General features: G+C 38.1%; 1 protein-coding gene across 6 annotated transcripts in view; it reads left to right on the plus strand.

Moving 5' to 3' along the window:
- The window catches only part of TMEM117 (transmembrane protein 117), a 483,102-nt gene that overhangs the window by 194,849 nt on the left and 269,899 nt on the right, over positions 1-18,354 (plus strand). The window contains exon 1 of one of the 6 annotated variants that reach the window (XM_027035939.2): positions 14,654-15,871. The exons of the other annotated variants lie outside the window; for them this stretch is intronic. Coding sequence (XP_026891740.1) covers positions 15,837-15,871 — 35 coding nt within the window. The 5' untranslated portion in view covers positions 14,654-15,836. Of the gene's footprint in view, positions 1-14,653; positions 15,872-18,354 lie in introns of those variants that run through there. 6 annotated transcript variants of the gene reach the window in all.

Here is an 18,354-nt window from a genome sequence, read left to right on the forward strand (position 1 = left end):
GGGTGGCTCAGTTGGTTGAGAATCTGATTTTTGATTTTGGCTCAGGTCATGATCCCAGGATCATGGGATTGAGCTCCGAGAAGGGATTCTCTCCTTCTTTCCCTCTGCTCCCTCCCCTGCTTGCACTCTCTCTCTCTAAAGTAAAAAAAAAAAAAAAAAAAAAATAAGATCAATCAATCAATCAATCTCAGAAAGTAATTATCATTTCAAGGTGGCTGGCTAGTGGTTCTGGGGCTCTGCTATACCCACTTTGCCTGGGTCAGTGTTACCAAGTTATCATTGGATAGCTTGTTGTGACTATACATTCAGGAGTAGATTACCTTCAGCTCTCTCCTACAGGGCTCAGGAGTCCATTCTCAGTAATGCAGAAAATAGCCTGAGAAAAATACATTCAGGGGAAAGCAAAATTATGCTTTTTTGCCTATGAAAGATACTTGCTGGTAGAAAATCTTAGCCTTTGTATATTACCTCATTAAATCTGTATTACTTTGAAATTATATCATTTCCTTCTTCTTGGGAGAAATGATCTTTATCCCCATGCCTAGCTATTCTTGAATATAATAATTATAAAATGTATAAAAATACTGTCCTGTCTGTCCCCTTCTTATGGCTATCTTCCCAGAGAGGAGAAAGAGAAGAAATAAAGTAGAGCTCTTTTTAAAATTGTAAATTCCTCTGGAGGCACAGTTTCTGGAGAGACACAGAGGGAGAGAAAGTAAGAGAGAAAGAGACAGAGAGAGAGAGAGAGAGAGAGAGAGAGAGAGATCAAAATTTTCCAAAAGCCATTACACCTTGCCCTAGTTCTAGCCTGTCTTTTTCTTGATCCAGTCTTTGTCAGGACTGAATTTACTAAAAGAGCCTTTATTCCAGGTTTTTCTGTGGATCCTAAAATGATTTCTCAAGTTGTTCTGTAGTATGGAGTTTTAAGTTACATAAGTTTTTCACCTTTACCAAGGTTTTCTACTATAAGTCATGTAAGAACAATTTATTCCCAACTATCAGTTTTAACAAAGCATGACCTGGAACGCTAACAATGGAAAATGGAGCTATTCTCTGCCACAGCTTTTATTTCAGTAAGATATTGAATGTTTAAAATGCTTTGGCTTGGGAGTCCTGGATATTACTGCTAGCTTTTGAATCCTGCCGACATCATACTTTGGTCCTGTGTTCCGCTCCAGAGCTAGGTTCATTCTCCAGGCTGGCTTTACACTCAGATCCCATTCAGATCCAGACCTGCTGGACTTTCTCTGCTCCTGGCTCATGTCCCAAACAAAAATCTGTCTGGGGGTAGATCAGAGATTCAGATGGCTGAGGGCCATTTGTAAGCATTTGTACTGTATTATTTGAGATTTTAGTGAGTTGTCACGATACCAAGCAAAACAGTGAAGCCCAGTTTTTAAAAATAGTTCTCACTTTATGCACTACAATGCATGAACATAATATAAGAGGCCAAACGATATTTATGGATTATTATTACATCAACCAGGGTCAGCTCCTGAATCTCCTTTCCCAACACCAACAACTTTTATCTCATTTTTATTAATATTCATTATAAATAATTGCTGACATAGATGTATTCCTATCCTAGTTCTTTTTACTTGTTGTCTGTGCCGCACAGAACGTTTAGTCTCAAATTAATGTCCAATTATATTAGTAATTTTACAAAAAATAGCTCAGTGAGAATTTCAATCAACATATTTCTCTATAAAATACTTTTGTGTTCACTAATTGTTTCAAGGTTTTTTTGAGCAAGAAATGTGTTGGACACTTCTTATGTGTACCTTAGAGCAATATGCTAAACCTAAGTACTCAATTAGCACTTTAGTTGATATAACAGAAGTTGAATGTTTTTCTTTTCCATTTGTATTATTTTTAAACTCACAACTGTATCACATTAAAAGATAAGCTCCCAAGTGTATACCATTTAAAGATACTTCTCTCTGCTTCTTTAATGTATACATATACTTACCAAAGGAGCAAATAATGTGTGCTTTATTTGCTTATAAAGTTCATTTAAGGAGATCTACACTTACGGCATAAAACAGTAGTTCTCAAATGTTTTGATATCAGGACCCCTTTACAGTCTTTTTTTGTTTTCAAGTTTATTTATTTATTTTGAGAGAAACAGAGCAGGTGGGGGAGGGGCAGAGAGAGAGAGAGAGAGAGAGAGAGAGAGAGAGAGAAGAGAATCCCAAGCAGGCTCCACGCTGCCAGGGCAGTACTGTATGCAGCTGTATGCAGGGCTCCAACCCACGAAACTGTGACATCACAACCTGAGCTGAAACCAAGAGTCAGACACTTAACCAACTGAACCACTTAGGTGCCCCCAGGATCCCTTTACACTCTTAACAATTATTGAGGACCCTGCAGATTTACTTCCGAAAAGTCAGGAAAACATGAATGAGCACAAACACACCATGCTGCCAGCTGATACAGTGATGATGTCATCATACATCACTCAGCCTCTGAAAGAAAACTCCCTTGTACACTTGAGTTAATTAGAGTGAAAAGTCAAATATCAGGTGATTTTTGTTTTAAAAATAGTTGTTGCAAAACTAAAAGGGTCTCAGTACCTTCAGGGCACCCAGACGACACTTTAGGAACTGCCGCATGAAACATGAAGTGGTAATAAAGACAAATATTTGTAGAGTAGCTTGAAGTTTGCAATATGGTGTCACATATGTTTTCTATTTGACTTCCCCAATAATGCTGTGAGTTTATGATTATGTCATTTTACAGGTAAGAAAAAACTACGTTCAGGGAAATTAAGTGATTGGCTCAAGGGAACTCCGCTAGCAAAATTAAACTGAGACCTTCCGATGGCAGAGCCTATGATTTTTCTATCGCAACATATTCCTCCCAAACCCGCCCAACCTAAAAGTTCTCTATGACACCAGGTTCGTCGAGTTAAATCTAGTTTCATCTCAACCTCCAGAGCACGAGACTGGTTTGAATGAGAACTGAGATCTCCATTTAACTTTTGAGTGGTCCTGGGAAGTCCAATCTGGTCCTGAAGGGTGAGTGTAGTTCCAGGGTAACCTGCAGAATTTGGGGTGGCTCTTAGTTGGATCCTTGGTAGTTCTGGGATTACAGCTACCACGAGCCTATAATTCTGTCTCGGAATGTAGCTGTATTCTTTAGAGAAGTATGGTGGATACAGACGGTTTGCAGCTGGGGTGAGCCACTCAGGTTGCTGGATACCTGGACAGACTTGCCAAGCCTCTCCTAGGCTGAGCTGTAGCCTCCAGCACTGGACTAAAATGGCCAACAGCCAGGAGCAAAAATATCAAATACCATTTGCCTGGGAGCTGGCCCTAGTGTATTTATCTCTTTGGAGGACTGTACTTTCTGTACTATCTTTAAGCTTTAACCTTTGGGCAAATCAAAATGACAGCACTATATACCCTGTAAATCAAAAAGGACAGGGTCAAAGACCATTCTTTATCTCTGTTGCTGCTCAGGACTTTGATTCTTCAAGTATTAAACATGAAGAAAATGTGGAGCACAGGTGTAAAGGGACACAAGTGTGTGCTGTGTTAAGAAACTATAAATAACAATGTTAAATTTTCTCTGAAATGAATGGAAAGGGAGAATGAATTTGTAGAGATCTATAAAAAACTCTTTGGCTATTTTCTTTGCTCTGCAGTAAACTGATCTAGTTAGAGGCCATAGAATGACTGCTTTATGAAAATAGAAAGTGGTAATATTTTTGAAACTGTATCTTTCATTGTTTTACTTATTTGCTAAAAACAAAGCAAAATAAACAAAATACTAACCATCGCAATGGGAGCTCGAATCTTCTGTTGACTGTGAAGAGAAAGTCTTTATTTCTTCACTTGGCATTTAGGTGATGTTTCATTGTGTGCCCAAATCAAAACTACCATTTCCATGTGGTCACCTCTTCTCCAAACCATTGCTCCCACCATCTTAAGCCAAGTTGGCCTATGTATTACCTACCCCTCCCCGAGATTCCCACCTCTGCACTTTTGCTCAGATGGTCCTCTCAGCTTAGAGTGCTCTTCCCTCATTTCCTTCCTTTGCTGTTTTTACCCATTCTTGGAACCCTTCTTTACCAGTTCAGTGCATGGTAGTCTCTTCTTTAGCTTTCTAAAGTGGGGGTTGGCAAAGCTTTTCAATAAAGATAGTAAATATTTCAGACTTTGGTGGGCCATAAGGTCTCCATTGAAACCGCTAAATTCTGCCTTTGCAACACAGAAACAGTCCTGGATGATACTGAAGCAAAGGAGTGTGGCTGTGTCTTAATAAAGTTCCTACAGATAATTTGTAATTATTTATGAGGGAGCTGCAGATTGCCAGCTCTTATTCTCCAGCATCTATCTGAGTAGCAGTCACTTATCATGTACTCTCTTCTTTTCTTACTGTTTCGCGTGTTTATCCAGTACATTCCCAACTAGACTATAAGCTCCACGGAGATAACCTTATCATTCTTTGTATTTGTGTATCTGTCCTGGTACTTTAAACAGTATTTATTCAGACACTCAGATATTTGTAATTGACTTAAATGTTTTTTAAGGATGGGAAAACACTGACCCCTCTTGATTTCCGTTCCGTTGCTGTTTTGTTTGTGTCCTAATTGGTGCTGTGTTCATGTGTTGGTTCTTTCCTGAGCAAAGGCATCAGCCAATGCTGAGATGTAGTGGATTACCTCTCCGTGTTAAGATATATTAAATATCAGGATAAATGCTTTAATGTGTATCCTAAGAAAAGATTTTATGAGTTATTTGTTGACAGAATGGTTATGATGAGACCTTTTGCTTAGCCTGCCAACATAGCACTCATTTCTTACGAGAACAAAGTACTGTAGTTTGGCCTCCTGATAGAAAGCCTGCTGAGTTTTACCATTTAATAAAATAGAGTACACAGTGTAATTTGTACAATGTCAAACTTCAGAGAACAATTTATAACAATAATGTTTCTATTTACAGCATGCCATTAAGGAAGGGACAATAAAATGTCAAGTTTGACAATATCCACTGATTGATATTAAGGTCAGAAGGGGAAACATTTCTGTTCTCAGCGTTGCAGAGTCAGCTGGCACAATAGAGGGCAGAATACAATCAACTTTGCATTCTTTCCAAAATTCAAAGCTTTGGAAAGGACAGGAGTCTAGATGTTATATTTACTCAAGAGAAGCTGAAGTGTAAAGACAGAAACAACTGAAAATTTCATGTTTCTAGTTCTCTCTCTCTCTCTCTCTCTCTCTCTCTCTCTCTCTCTCTCTCTGTTAGCCTGGAAAAAATTCTGATAAATATTAGTCCAGTCATCAGATTGTATTCATACTGTGTTGTAACTACCTGTTTGGATGTGTTAGCAGTACCCTGCAAATACTACACCCACATTTTCTAGTGACATAGATGGGGTCTGAGAAGATTAATTCCAAGCCATGACATTTGTAGAACTGACAAGGGAAAAAAAGTATAGCAGTCCCAGGTGATGGGGGGAGATACTTAGCTCAGATTCCTCATCTTGGAACATGAATTAGTATGATTCACAGGTATGCTGATCACAGTGAAGAATCTGATATGTGTCAGCTACTTCTCTTTATAATAACATAATGCAGAGCTAAGTATAGAAATAAGGCATTCTCATACTAGTGCGTGGGATTAAATGCTCTGCTTTGTGTAGGCATTTATTACATTCTAGATTCTTCACATGTTGATAAAGTCATAGGATTTCTAAAAGTATATTTCTCATTGTCACCTTCTGTCAAGATGTTGCTGTCTCAGAGCATACCGGTGAGCAGCTGAGCTCAGCACCATGGACCAGGTACCAAGCAGGACTTGAAACCTAGAACTAGGGGTTTTCCCGGGTGATTGATGATGAGAGCAACTTGCCCAGGAGGTGGAGGGTGATGTGCTCAAATGCCGGCTTGTGTCAATACCATTACTTTATCATTATCTGGGGAACGCTGAGGGGCATTGAAATAGCATCACCTCTTGCCCCACACACAGGAGTGTGACACTGCCGATGAAATAGGAGTGGGGTTTGAGGCAGGAAAGTCCCCTTGAAACAGTGACATTTAGGTGGCAATCTGAAGGACAGTGAGAGATTAGACTGAGATGGGGGTGAGAAGGCAAGGTAAGGGTTTCAGGGAGAGGGAGACAGGTGAAAGTTCAAGATGAGTGTGACTAAATTCTGGATCTACAAGTATGAGGGAGCTGCAGATTGCCAGCTCTTATTCTCGAGCATCTATCTGATCAGCAGTCACTTAGGTGAGGCTTGCAGGTAGATTAGGCTAAGTTGAATTTTTTTTTTCTGAAGAAATAATGACACAACAGAATTTCTCAGATTTTTCAAGTTAAATTATATATCCCCAGCTCCCTATAGTATAAAACCAAGGACTTTTTTCTTTTTTCACTTTGCTATTTCTAATTACTATCACTTTCTTCAATCCCATTTTTAAAATTAATACCATAATTGTATAGTGCTTTTAAATCTATAAAATGTTTTTATGTATTTTGACATATATTATGTCATTCAATTCTCACAATTAGTACGAATAAGAATCACAGAATCCAGGATACTTCTCAAAGAGGATGGAGGGTGTCAGCATAAATCTCAGAGTTTTGTTTTAGGCCAATTCTAATGTTCACAGTGAAAATCCAACAGATGTTAACAAATAATTTTTGATTTCCAACCCAACCAGGGGAGGTTCCTGTTTCTTGTTTCTGGGAAGTTATAAATCAGCCATGTCAGTGAGAATCACCTTTTATCATTGAGTGTGATCTTTTTAAGAAACGCCATTTCTCTGATGATTATACCTGTTGGTTATTTGTATATCTTCTTTGGAGAAAGGTATGTTAAGGGCCCTTGCCATTTCCCCCAAGTTTTATTCAGATGTAATAGATATGTAACATTGTGTAATTTTAAGGCATACAGTGTATTGATTTGATACACTTAACATATTGAAAAATGATTACCACTATAGCATTATAATTTTTTTTTTTTGCTATTGAAGTGTAAGGGTTCCTTGTATATTTTGAATTCTAACCCCTTATGAACTATGTGGTTTGTGAATATTTTTTCCCATTCTGTCAGTTGCCCTCTCAGTTTATTGACTAGTTACTTTGTTGTGCAGCAACGTTTTTAGTTTGGTGTAGTTTCTGTTGTCCATTTTTACTTGTGCTTTTAAATGTCATATTCAAGAAATCATTGCCAAAACCAATGTTATGAAGATTTTCCCCCTATGTTTTCTCATAGGAATTTTAGTTTTAGGTCTTGCATTTAAGAGTTAATCCATTTTGAGTTGATGTTTGTGTATAGTGCAAATAAGGGTCCAGTTTCATTTCATTCTCCTTTCTTCCTTTCTTTTTTTTTTCTTTATCTCTTTCCCTTCTTTCCTTTATTTCCTGTATGTGGATATTCAGTTTTCCTAACACCATTTGTTGAAGAGTCTGCTACCCTTTTCCTCTTGTGTATTCTTGGTACCCTTGTTGAAGATCAGTTGACTGTATATGTGGATTTATTTCTGGGTTCTCTGTTCTGTTCCATTTGTCTGTGTATCTGCTTTATGCCAGTACCATACTATAAAGTCACAGTGAGATATCACCTCACACCAGTTAGGATGGACATTATCAAAAAACAAAAAATCATTAAGTGTTCATCAGGATGAGAAAAAAAATTGGAATCCTTGTGCACTGTCGATGGGAATGTAAAATGGTGCAGCCACTGTAGAAAACAATACGGAGGTTTCTCAAAAAATTAAAAATGGAATTACCATATGATCCAGCAGTCCCACTTGTGGATATGTATCTGAAAAAATTGGATTCAGGATTTCAGAGAGATTATTTGTACTCTCACATTTGTTGCAGTATTATCCACAATACCCAAGATGTTGAAGTAAAAGAAATGGCCATTGATGGATGAATTGGATAAAGAAAATGTGGTATATGCATACAGTGGCATATTATTCAGCTTTAATAAAAAGGAAACCCTGCCATATGCACAAATTGGATGGACCTTGAGCATATTATGCTAAGTGAAATAAGCTAGCTACAGAGGGATAAATACTGTATGATTCCAATGATATGAGATAAATAATCAAACCCAAAGAAGCAGAAAATAGAATATTGATTGATTGCCAGAGGCTGGGGTAGGGGCAAATGGGAGCTGGTTTTCAGTAGGTACAAAGTTTCAGTTGTGCAAGAAGAAAAAGAGATCTGCCATACAACGTGCTTCCAGTTAACAATAATGTACCATACACCGAAAAATACATTAAGTGGGGAGAGCTTATGTTATGTTTTTTTTTTAACCTCAATAACAGCAAAGGAGAAATGTCACTCATTACTTTATGAGGCACAGCCATCTGAGGGACAAAAAGGTGGAACACATGTGAGAAAATTGATTCTTCTTGAAAGAAGGCAGGCATATAGACTGGATGACCACTTAAGATTCCTCTAGCTATGGGCTTCTGTGATATAATAATAGCACTGCCTGAAAAAATATTAACTGGTTTGCATATCACTGTGCATGATTTAGAAATGCTGTTGGTAGTACAGGGACGATTCAGTAATGTTACTTTCCGAACAGAGTATATTAAAATACTAACAGTGGTATTTAAAAAGCTTGTGGATAAAAAGTCAAGGAGAATGAAAAGCAAAGCATAAAAGGATCTGCTTTAGCTGTGTCACTTATGATATATTATGGTCCTTGTTTGATACATGGCTATAATAAAGCATTGCCATTCAATTAGAGTAAGTTAACTTTAAAATTAATATTGTGCCTATGCTTGATTCCATTTAAAGAGCTGGAGAAAGGGAAGAGGATTTTGAGCCATTCACTGTGCATTAGCTTCAATGACAGAATATAAATCATAGTAAGTCATAAGCCTCTGTCCAGTTCTGATCTCTGTGTGATGCATGTCAATGTCAGACTTTAAAAATGTATGCTTCAGTTAGAATGGCATGCATTTTGTAATTGGACAGAAGTAAGTAGAGTGGATTGAAGGTTATAATCTGGACCTTTGGAAGTGTTTTGACAGTTTACCCAGGAGCCTGCATTTATTAATAGTAATGGTTCCTAAATTTTTATTTTGGTTGGCTTGCTGAATATATAGAAAGCCCTAGAAGGAGTGATGAAGGAAATGCATTAGTGAAAAGTATTAAAAAATTACCTTTGACATTTCTAGCACAGGAGCAAGTCCAGATGGTTGATAAAAGAGCATAAGTCAATCGATAGGAACATCCATTTTAATTTTTTCTTTCATGTTTGATACTTAAGTTCTCTCATTCCTGTTATGAAGACACATCAAGAGTTCCATTACTACTAAGAAAATATAATTCGTGGGTGTCCATGTCTATCTTTCTCAAAATTCACTCATTATCAATTAACAAACAGAGCAAATTAGGGAAATAACATGCACCTGTGTGTAAGTGCATATGTCTAGGGGATACTCAACTAAAGAGAAAAGGGAGAAAAGGAGTTAAAAGTTTAGAAGTTCCTACTGTGTGCTAGGGACTCTGTTAGACTTTTTGCCTAATTGATAAGAAACTGATAAGTATTGTTTGTTTGAAAGTATGTGATGTTGTTTTATGTCTAGATACCACTGCATTTTTTACATCAGTCTTGTGATCTTACAAGCCCGTTAATTAATTAGTTACAATATTGCCATGCTGACCAACTTTTTTGTGGAGGCTGGGGTCAAGGCAAAAAATACATTGTTCTGGCATTAAGGGATTCACTCTGTTACTACAGCTTGTTCTTTCTACCTCTTCAATGTGATTGGTAGTATAAAGAAAAGAGCATTTGTGTGTGTTATATACAGATGTGTCCCACATACAACAAATTTTGCAGGAGCATTTTAATGAGAATATGATCCTGAAGCATTAACAGTTTTATTTGCTTTATTTGGCTTAACATTCTTACCTTTTTTGGCTTTGTGTGTGTGAAATCTTCAAAACATACAATTCCTTTGCAATAACATTGAGAAAAATGAGCAAATTCATTCGATGTCGAGGATTGGGAAGTTATCTGACATGAAGTTCATGTTGAAGATTGTTTTCAGTGAGGGGGTAGGTGGTTTGTGGGTAGAAATGTGTTGAGACTATGTGGAGGTGAGTTGGAAAGTGAAAGGAGAAATCTAAATTGCTTCATACAAGTAGAATGGAATGGAGGTTGGACAGTGAGTACATCCCTACAGGAGTGGAAAGGAGAAATGAAAGTGGGCCTTTAGATTCAAAAGAAAGTTGAGCAGAAAAATCCTTGGACATGAAGAAAGAGAGAAGAAAAGGCCCAGTTCACAGCTGTGACTTACGTTCAGCTTAGGTATTAATTTCCATGACTCAAAGATTGCTTCTAGATCCTCACCATGGCTAAATTGAAATTATACCAACTAGAAATAAAATAATCTGGAATATGTCAAAAGGATTGTTGCTGGTGGTTGAGGACAGTTCAAATGTGTATCCATAATGAATTTTGAAATAAGGAACATAAGATGTCCCTCCTGAGATTTCATGTTAATATATTAGAGCAGAGATGGGTAAAGTCAGTTTTGGTATAAAATGGCCCCTGGGCCAGCAGGTTCTATAATAACCTGATTGAATATTCAAGCATTTGAAAATAGAATATGCATTGGTCAGCCTTGAAAAACATAGAAAAAGATGAGTTGAGTTCATTCAGCCAACAGATATATATTGAATACCTACCAGGTGCCAAACATGGGATACAGTGATGAACAACATAGACGATGTCCCTGACCTTCTCAGAGGACTTACAATCATGGAAGTGAACGTTGGCATGTTGTGGCTGAGCACTGCCCAGGAGAAAGAGTATCAGTGATACCACTTTTCATTGCTGAGATCAACTCTCCTTTGAAGATAGAGGCAGCAGGCATTTTTGTCTGCTATCATGAGAGAATTGAAATCATCTAGCTAATACATCTTTTTCTGAGTCTATGCTAACCATATAAGTTTCTGATCATAATTTGGATTCCCAGATGTGTGTGCCTGTTGGGGAAGAATACTCTAGTCAACAAATATGAGGACTTTGGTCCTTGTGTTGTTTATATTTCTCTTTTTAAATATGGCCATTAGCATCCTGTGTTTTACATCAATCTACTGTGAGTCCACCCCCAAGGGATGGATTCCTTCTCAGAATGCTGTCAAAATCAGATTTTTGAGTCTTGAAGTCTGGAGGCCAGATCCTATACAGTCATCACTCTCTGAGTTTCATGAGAAGCAGCCAGCTCAGTTTGTTGATGAAGGAGTGTCTCTGGTTAGCTCTTGTTCTGTCTTCAAATTTTTGGAAGGAATGGATCTTATTCAATTCCTTCAAAGAATATTGAGCATGCATCTGAGAGATATTACTTTTAAAGCAGTGGTGGAATAGACAAGCCTTCTTTTCTTGTTTCTTCATGGTCATTCCCTGTGGCATGCCTTGATTTCAAACTATCCCAGACAATTTCTGCCTCAGGCATGGCTGGCTAAGGGCCAGCCCATCATCTTAAGGGATACCTTGCTACTGTTGTGGGGAGGGAACGGTCTCATGATGTGTCAATTTGCTTTTGACATCTTGGTTCTAGTCCATCTGTTCAGAAGTCTGCTGTTACTATTTAGTTACTGGCAAGGCCTTTCTCGGGCCTTAAAACAACAGCAAAAAGTCAACCTAAAGGGACTTCCACTTTTCTAAGAGGAAAAGAGACCTTAAGTAGAGCGGCAGCTAATTATTCTCTAACAAAATCAGTCTTCTCTCGGGATCAGTGTGTTTCTTTTATTTTTTTAAAACCCTTTAAGCACAAAATACTTAAATATATTTCTGGCTGATGATTAATAATCTGTTTTTACCATTGTCCTGTGCAGATCCCAGTAAAATTTTGCTTGTCATGCCCCAAATGGAATTATAGTTCCCAGTGGACTTGGTTGAAGAGATTAGTATTAGCACTATGCTTTTTTCATCCAGAGTAGAAGTGGCAAAGTCATGGAGTGAATGTTTTTCCTTAAGGATGCTGTAAGTACTTGGGTATGTGGTTGTTTCATTATTTTGCTATTAGTTAGGTTTACAAAAACCAACCAACCAACCAAACAAAAACAGTGACAAAATAGGATGTCTAAAACTTTAAAACTGTTTTTGTTTAGTTTTCATTAGCAGAACAACCCTGCTTCCAGACAAAATATGGTGAACCTGATAAAATTAGAGATATGCTAGCTAAAGGCTGGATGGGAAGGTGAGTTGGGGAGAGTCGTAGCTTAGAACTTCATAAAACACAGTTCTGAAATCTCGAAGTTAGAATTCCAGCATCAAACATTATTGCTGAAAAAGAGAATGAGAAAGAAACAATGATTATTTTGCCATATGCATATGGAAGAAGACTTTATGTGTATGGAAAAAGTCCATCAAGACAAACTGGATGTCAGCAAAAAGGTTCACTGGGCCTAGAAGCCATAGGAAATTGGTAACTGCGCAAGCCATGTTAGCAGTGGGGACATTAAGAACGATGACTTCATACTGTATTAATGGGAACACTAGTTACAGATTGTAGAACATCAGAAGCAGCCTAGAGAAGTTTTCATGGGTGTTTGTTAAAATTTGAATGATTCTTCTTAGGTGAAGGAATCAGGCATCAGGACTCTAGAGATGGTGACAAAGTTTAATTGAATTCATTTATCCTCTACAGTGAGCCAAACACAGTGCCAGGTATTTTTATAATATGTGGTGTTCTGAAAGCAGTGCTGAAGCTTAAAACAAAAACTATGGGTTATTTCATGCCCCATAAACATGCCAGATAGGAATCACTAGTCTTCTATTGCCTATTGATATGTGAGACAATGATACATAGTGACCGATATTGTTAGAATTGGGATTTATTCTTTCCCTTGGGAGTGCTGATTATTTTCTTTTCCGTGGGTTGTGCTAGTAGAGAGTTTGGAATGTATATGCACATCTATGCATGCAGAGGTCAACAAATTCCATTTAAATATTCTAATTGTGTCTTAGATACTGCACATATTAATGTTTAGAGACTTCATATCACAGGAATATTTAATGCCACATTCACTCTATTTTTAGTTATGTCTCACTCATTGCCAAATGGCGATGTGTTTTCACCCATAAAAGTGTAACACTTGATGATACTTTGATCATATTCTGCTTCGTCTCTTCTGTGGATAACCTCGTCCAAAGCAAAACTCTCCTACCTCTTCAGTTTCCTTCGAGTTTATCCCATTCTTCACCACCATCATAAAACTTCTAGAGTAGTTTTTATCTCTGAACATTTACTTCTCAGTGCACTGCTATTTGTCTCCTGCTTGCACTGCTAAGTAACAGCAGCTTCGTTAGGATCATCTGCTGTGACCTACCAGGCACTGATTCTGGAGCCTCTTTGCAGCCCGGTGCTCGCCCGTGTGCTCTTGAGGGTTTGGTGCTGTTTGCTGTGGGTGCCACTCTTCCATCCACTCCTAGCTTCTTCCTTTCCATCTCTCTCACAGACTCCCCTTCCTCTGTTCTTTCATGGCCCTTGAATGTGGACCCAAATCTTCCATTTCTAGAGCTTCTGTGTTAGTTTGGAACTCATCACCTCTTGCCTGGTCCCTTTGAAGGAACTCCCAATATGCTCACATAGTCTTGAACTTAAACCTCTCCCACCCACTCCAGATCGCACTACATACTCTGGCCAGAGTAGAGTAGTCACCCGTTAAAACAAACCTGATTCTCTACTTGATTGCTTAAAGCATCCCTTGCCCAATGGACACAATTTAAAATTTTTTGTTACGGCGCACAAGCACCCTCTGAGTCTGGCTTTCATTTTCTGTTCCTGCCTCACGTCCCTCCTGTCTTCTCCCTTCACCAAGCAGGGACTGGCTGCCTCTGAACTGGTGATGTCCACCTGTCTGTTCTTTCTCTGTCGTCTAGCAATCTCCAACATGTTTAATCTCTTTCCGTCTCCCCGCCACTGCACTACAACAGGGGTAACCACAGTGTCTGTATTACGGGGAGATTGTGATGTTCGAAGCAAATAAGGCCTGTGTCACTGCTGAACTTCCTACAAGCATAAGATGATCTATACACGTTCATTGTGGCTCTTGTTATTAGATCACTCTGAGGTGGGCTCAGGGGGATTTGCAGAAGACGTTCAGGAAACCAATAAAGGTAATTAAAAGTTTAGAAAATTAGGAGCGTGAAAAACAGGTAAAGAAACGATTTTTCAGCCAAGAGAAGAAAATGCCTGAGGGGAGATATAAGAAAGAAAAATGATTTCCTAGAGGATAGACTCAGACCATCCTCCATTAATATTGAGAAGAAAACACAGCAAAGCATGTAGGATTTATATTTGCCATAAGGAACATTTCCCAGATAAGGGATTGGCTATCTAGAATAGTTTATTCACAAAACTCTCAAAATTTATCTATAGATCTAAAAAGATATATTTTCTTCTGTCTGCCCAATTTAGGTCTGGAGCGGCCCGAATGCAGAGAAGTGAATTAGGTGATTTCTTGCCGGCCTTTTTTCCTCCGTGTGCCGGTCCATCTTTCAGCGGTTCTTTTTGCTTCTCTTCATCTCTCTGAATATCTCTCTCTGGCTTTCTGTCTCTTTGTCTCTCTATCCCTGTTTCTCTCTCTGTTTGTCTTTCTCCTTGCTCTCTTCTCGAATTTCTCCCATCATCCTCCCGCCCTTCTGCCCCATCCTCCCGGCCCCATTATGAGGTGGAAACAAAAGCTTTGCAGAAACAGTCCACACAGTGCTATTCTGCTTTTCTTCTCTCAAGTTCATTGTATCTTTTGGGTGGCATCGCAGCTATTTTGGATTAGAGGACCATTTCTGTTTCTGTAATGAGTTGAGGACAGAAACGTTTTTGTGATCACTTCCTTTAATAATACTACTTTGTGAGATCATGTTCCTCTTGTAATACACTTTCCTCAGCACAACCCTATTATCTTTTCCTTGTGAGGAGATTTTTCCTATAACTTGTGGACAACACGTTTTCTCCGAAAAATGTGAAGTTGCTTCATTACCGATATTGGAAGTGCATGTGGAGGGACATTGATTGGTGGCACTCCTCTGAGGAGGAAGGGGCGCCACAGAGTGCCCTGCTCACCTTTGAGCGATGTCTTTGCAGGTTCCTTTTATAACCATTGAGTTTAGTAGATTATAGTTGTTCCTTGTAGTGTCTTTCTATTTACCTGTGTACTCCTCACCTTTCTTTTGTTGCTGGTGGAAGTCATGTTTGTCTTTCATTAACGTTGCCTCAAATTTCTTCTCTATGATTTTTTTTTTGTTCTTTACATTCCTTTTTAATTTTCAGCCTTTTGTGGGGCAGATTTTGTCTTCTCTTTTTCTGGGATTGGGGTCTTTACGGATGCAGCCAACTCTAGCGTCCTGTCATTTGGCGTGTGGATGGATCCCAGCACCTACTACAGGAATCAACTCAGCAACAGGGTGACAGATGTTAGACTTTGTATGATTTGTAAGAAAGTCATATGGCTGAATCAATACAACCATTTTTCCCTCCTCCTGAGCAGCCATAATATCTCATCCTTAAGTTTTTATCTGGTGTTTACTGGATTTTCCCTTTAAGCATTTTAGAAGACAACAGGTAATTTAAGTTTGCTTCTTCTTTTTTTTCCCCACTAACTCGCACATCCTGGTTGAAGAGAACAATGTAGTGTCCATTATCATGAGTTCATTGTGACCCACCAAACTCCAGAACTAAACCTTTACTATATAAATTCTAGTTAAGAATGTCTAGTAAGACATTGGCACTTCGCTTGGAGGGCACAAGAGAAAGAATCAAGACAAGAGAAAGGAGCCATGGTTAAGTGAAATGTGGAGTTGCCAGAGTGTAAATAAACACTCTTCACTACCATTTCTATAGATGCTACTGAATGGAAGCTGCCTTGGAAAGCTTATTTGGAGCCAAGTATAAGTAGTGTTGCTATAAAGCAGAATCATTACTTAGTATATTACCTGTGACAGCAAAATACAGTCACTTGAATCATACCTTTACATTCCCTCCCTCTCTCATTTTCTTCCTTTATTATTATTTTCTTTATTATTTTGAGCACAATCAATTCAATCACAATTATATTATTTAAATGTTTTTAATTAAGTAGCACTTAGCATTTTGGTTGTTGTTCTGTTACAAATATTTATTAAGCCCATGCCTTTTGCTAGGCATTACTTCATTACCTGACTTATTAATTCATTTAAGACCCACAAAGGCCCTGTGATTGGTACTGTCTCCATTTTAAATGTAATAAAGGAGACACAGGTTTCAAAGAGGGTTTCAAAGAGTAACTTGTCTGAGGTCAAACATGACTATAAGTGACAGAGCCTAAGATTTCTTTCAATTGAATGCCAGTTTTCCTTCCATTATACCTTCTCTGTGCCAGTTGTTCTCCTTTGAATGGCAATTATATATTATCATTACTTTGAATAGCAGTTATATGTCTGGGAATACACGTTTGAAGCATGGAAAATTTCTCCTATAGGTTATATAATCTGGATAATTGACACCATATTAATAATTGAGAAATGAATATATACTGAGTATTTTTCATGTGGAATAAAAGATGAATTCTAATTGTAGTGTACATTGAATATTTATCGTCTCGGTTTTTGAGACTGCTTAGTCTTGTTCATAGAAATGTAGACTTTCCTATGTCAAACAGAGTTTATATAGTACTTGTTATTCTTAAATGTCTCTTTCCTTTTTATGCTATTTTACTAACATTGAATTCATAATCTAAGGGCTCTTCCTTCAGATGACAATCAGGATGAATGAGTACTTGGCTACCTGTCAATAAAGTTAATGCTGATATAATAAAACAGCAACAATACGACAATGGACATTTATTGAGTATTTATTAGGGGTCAGGCAAGAAAAGTTCAGTAAGCTTTTCCCTATTCCCCAGGGCTGGGTGGTAAACTGTAGGGCGAGGATTTGAACCTGGGTTTGCATGATTCAGAGCTCAGATGGTTAACAGCTACAAAAAAATTAATAAAGTTCAAGAAATAAAAGATATTATAAATGTCTATAATTCAAAAATACAAGAAATTCGGAAACTCTTTGGACATCTGCCAGTCTTGTTTCCTTTGCAGACAGATGGCTATCTATGAAACATTTTCTCCTCATGTTTTGGAGAAGCAGCATGCAATTGTTGTAGTGTAGGGCTTCCAGAAGTTGCCCATGTCCTACCCTGGGTCGATTTAATAACATGACAAAGAACCACTAAGTGTGTGACTTGGCTTCTAGGGGTCAAATAGTCCCTTTAGATATTTGTTTATTTGGATTTATAACTTTGGTTGTCTGTTTATTTTTCATTCTGATGCTTTGTAGTAAAATATATAAAGTCTTCTCCACAGTTTAACATAGACTAAACCTTCTTTCAGTGATATGTTGAACTATGATACGATATGATATGAAATTATACTGCTTTGTGGCAAAATATAAACTAAAATTAAGTGGCTCACCTCTGCATTTAGAACCGTATTTTAGCATAGTAATGGATGAGTTTTAGCATTCACCCATTACTACTACCCAAACTCAGGGCTACCGAACCCAGACCTCAAGGGAAACTTCCTCTGTACAGCTCTGGGGTGGTGGCCTTGCATCTGCTTGACCAAAGAGACCATTCCCACATTCTCTTCTTTTTTGTTCTGTAGCCTCTGAAAAGTAATTTATTCTCTCTGTGCTTTGTTTTCCTTATCTAGTCCATGAGGCTAATTGTATTTAGCACTAACCCCCATCACAGCAGGCTTCTGAGATTAATAAGGTTATATTCATTGAGCATCATGGATGTTGAAAAGTCACTGCCTAAGTGTTAGTAGCAGTGTAAGAGGTAGAGGTGGGGAACATGTTATTCTGTGTACTTAACGCAATCAACAATTTTATTTCCTGTAAAAATGCTGCTACTCCCAGATTTCCTACATGGGATGCTATATTCTAGACATGCTAGTTTAATTTTTATAAGTAAGAATTTGAAACTAGCCATGGATAAATGTGTATCTAGTCTTCAGTTCACTGTAGAAATTTCTTTTGAAAACTTTATTCTGGGGGCGCCTGGGTAGCTCAGTCGGTCAGGCGTCCAACTTGAGCTCGGGTCTTGATCTCACGGTTTGTGGGTTTGAGCCCTGGGTCGGGCCCTTCGCTGACAGCTCAGAGCCTGGAGCCTGCTTTGGATTCTGTGTCTTAGTCTCTCTCTGCCCCTCTACCTCTTGTGTTCTGTCTCTCTCTGTCTCTCAAAAATAAATAAATATAAAAAAATAAAAACATTCTGAGTGAATTCTCAGAAAAGACCATAAATCACATATTTTCTTGCCTTAAAGAGCTGTACACATAAACTGTTTCAGGGTTGGCAAATGTGTAGCATATGTGTTACCCGCTGTGGTACCCACTTCTCC

Source organism: Acinonyx jubatus, chromosome B4 (assembly GCF_027475565.1).
Source record: "Acinonyx jubatus isolate Ajub_Pintada_27869175 chromosome B4, VMU_Ajub_asm_v1.0, whole genome shotgun sequence".
Taxonomy (NCBI): Eukaryota; Metazoa; Chordata; class Mammalia; order Carnivora; family Felidae; genus Acinonyx; species Acinonyx jubatus.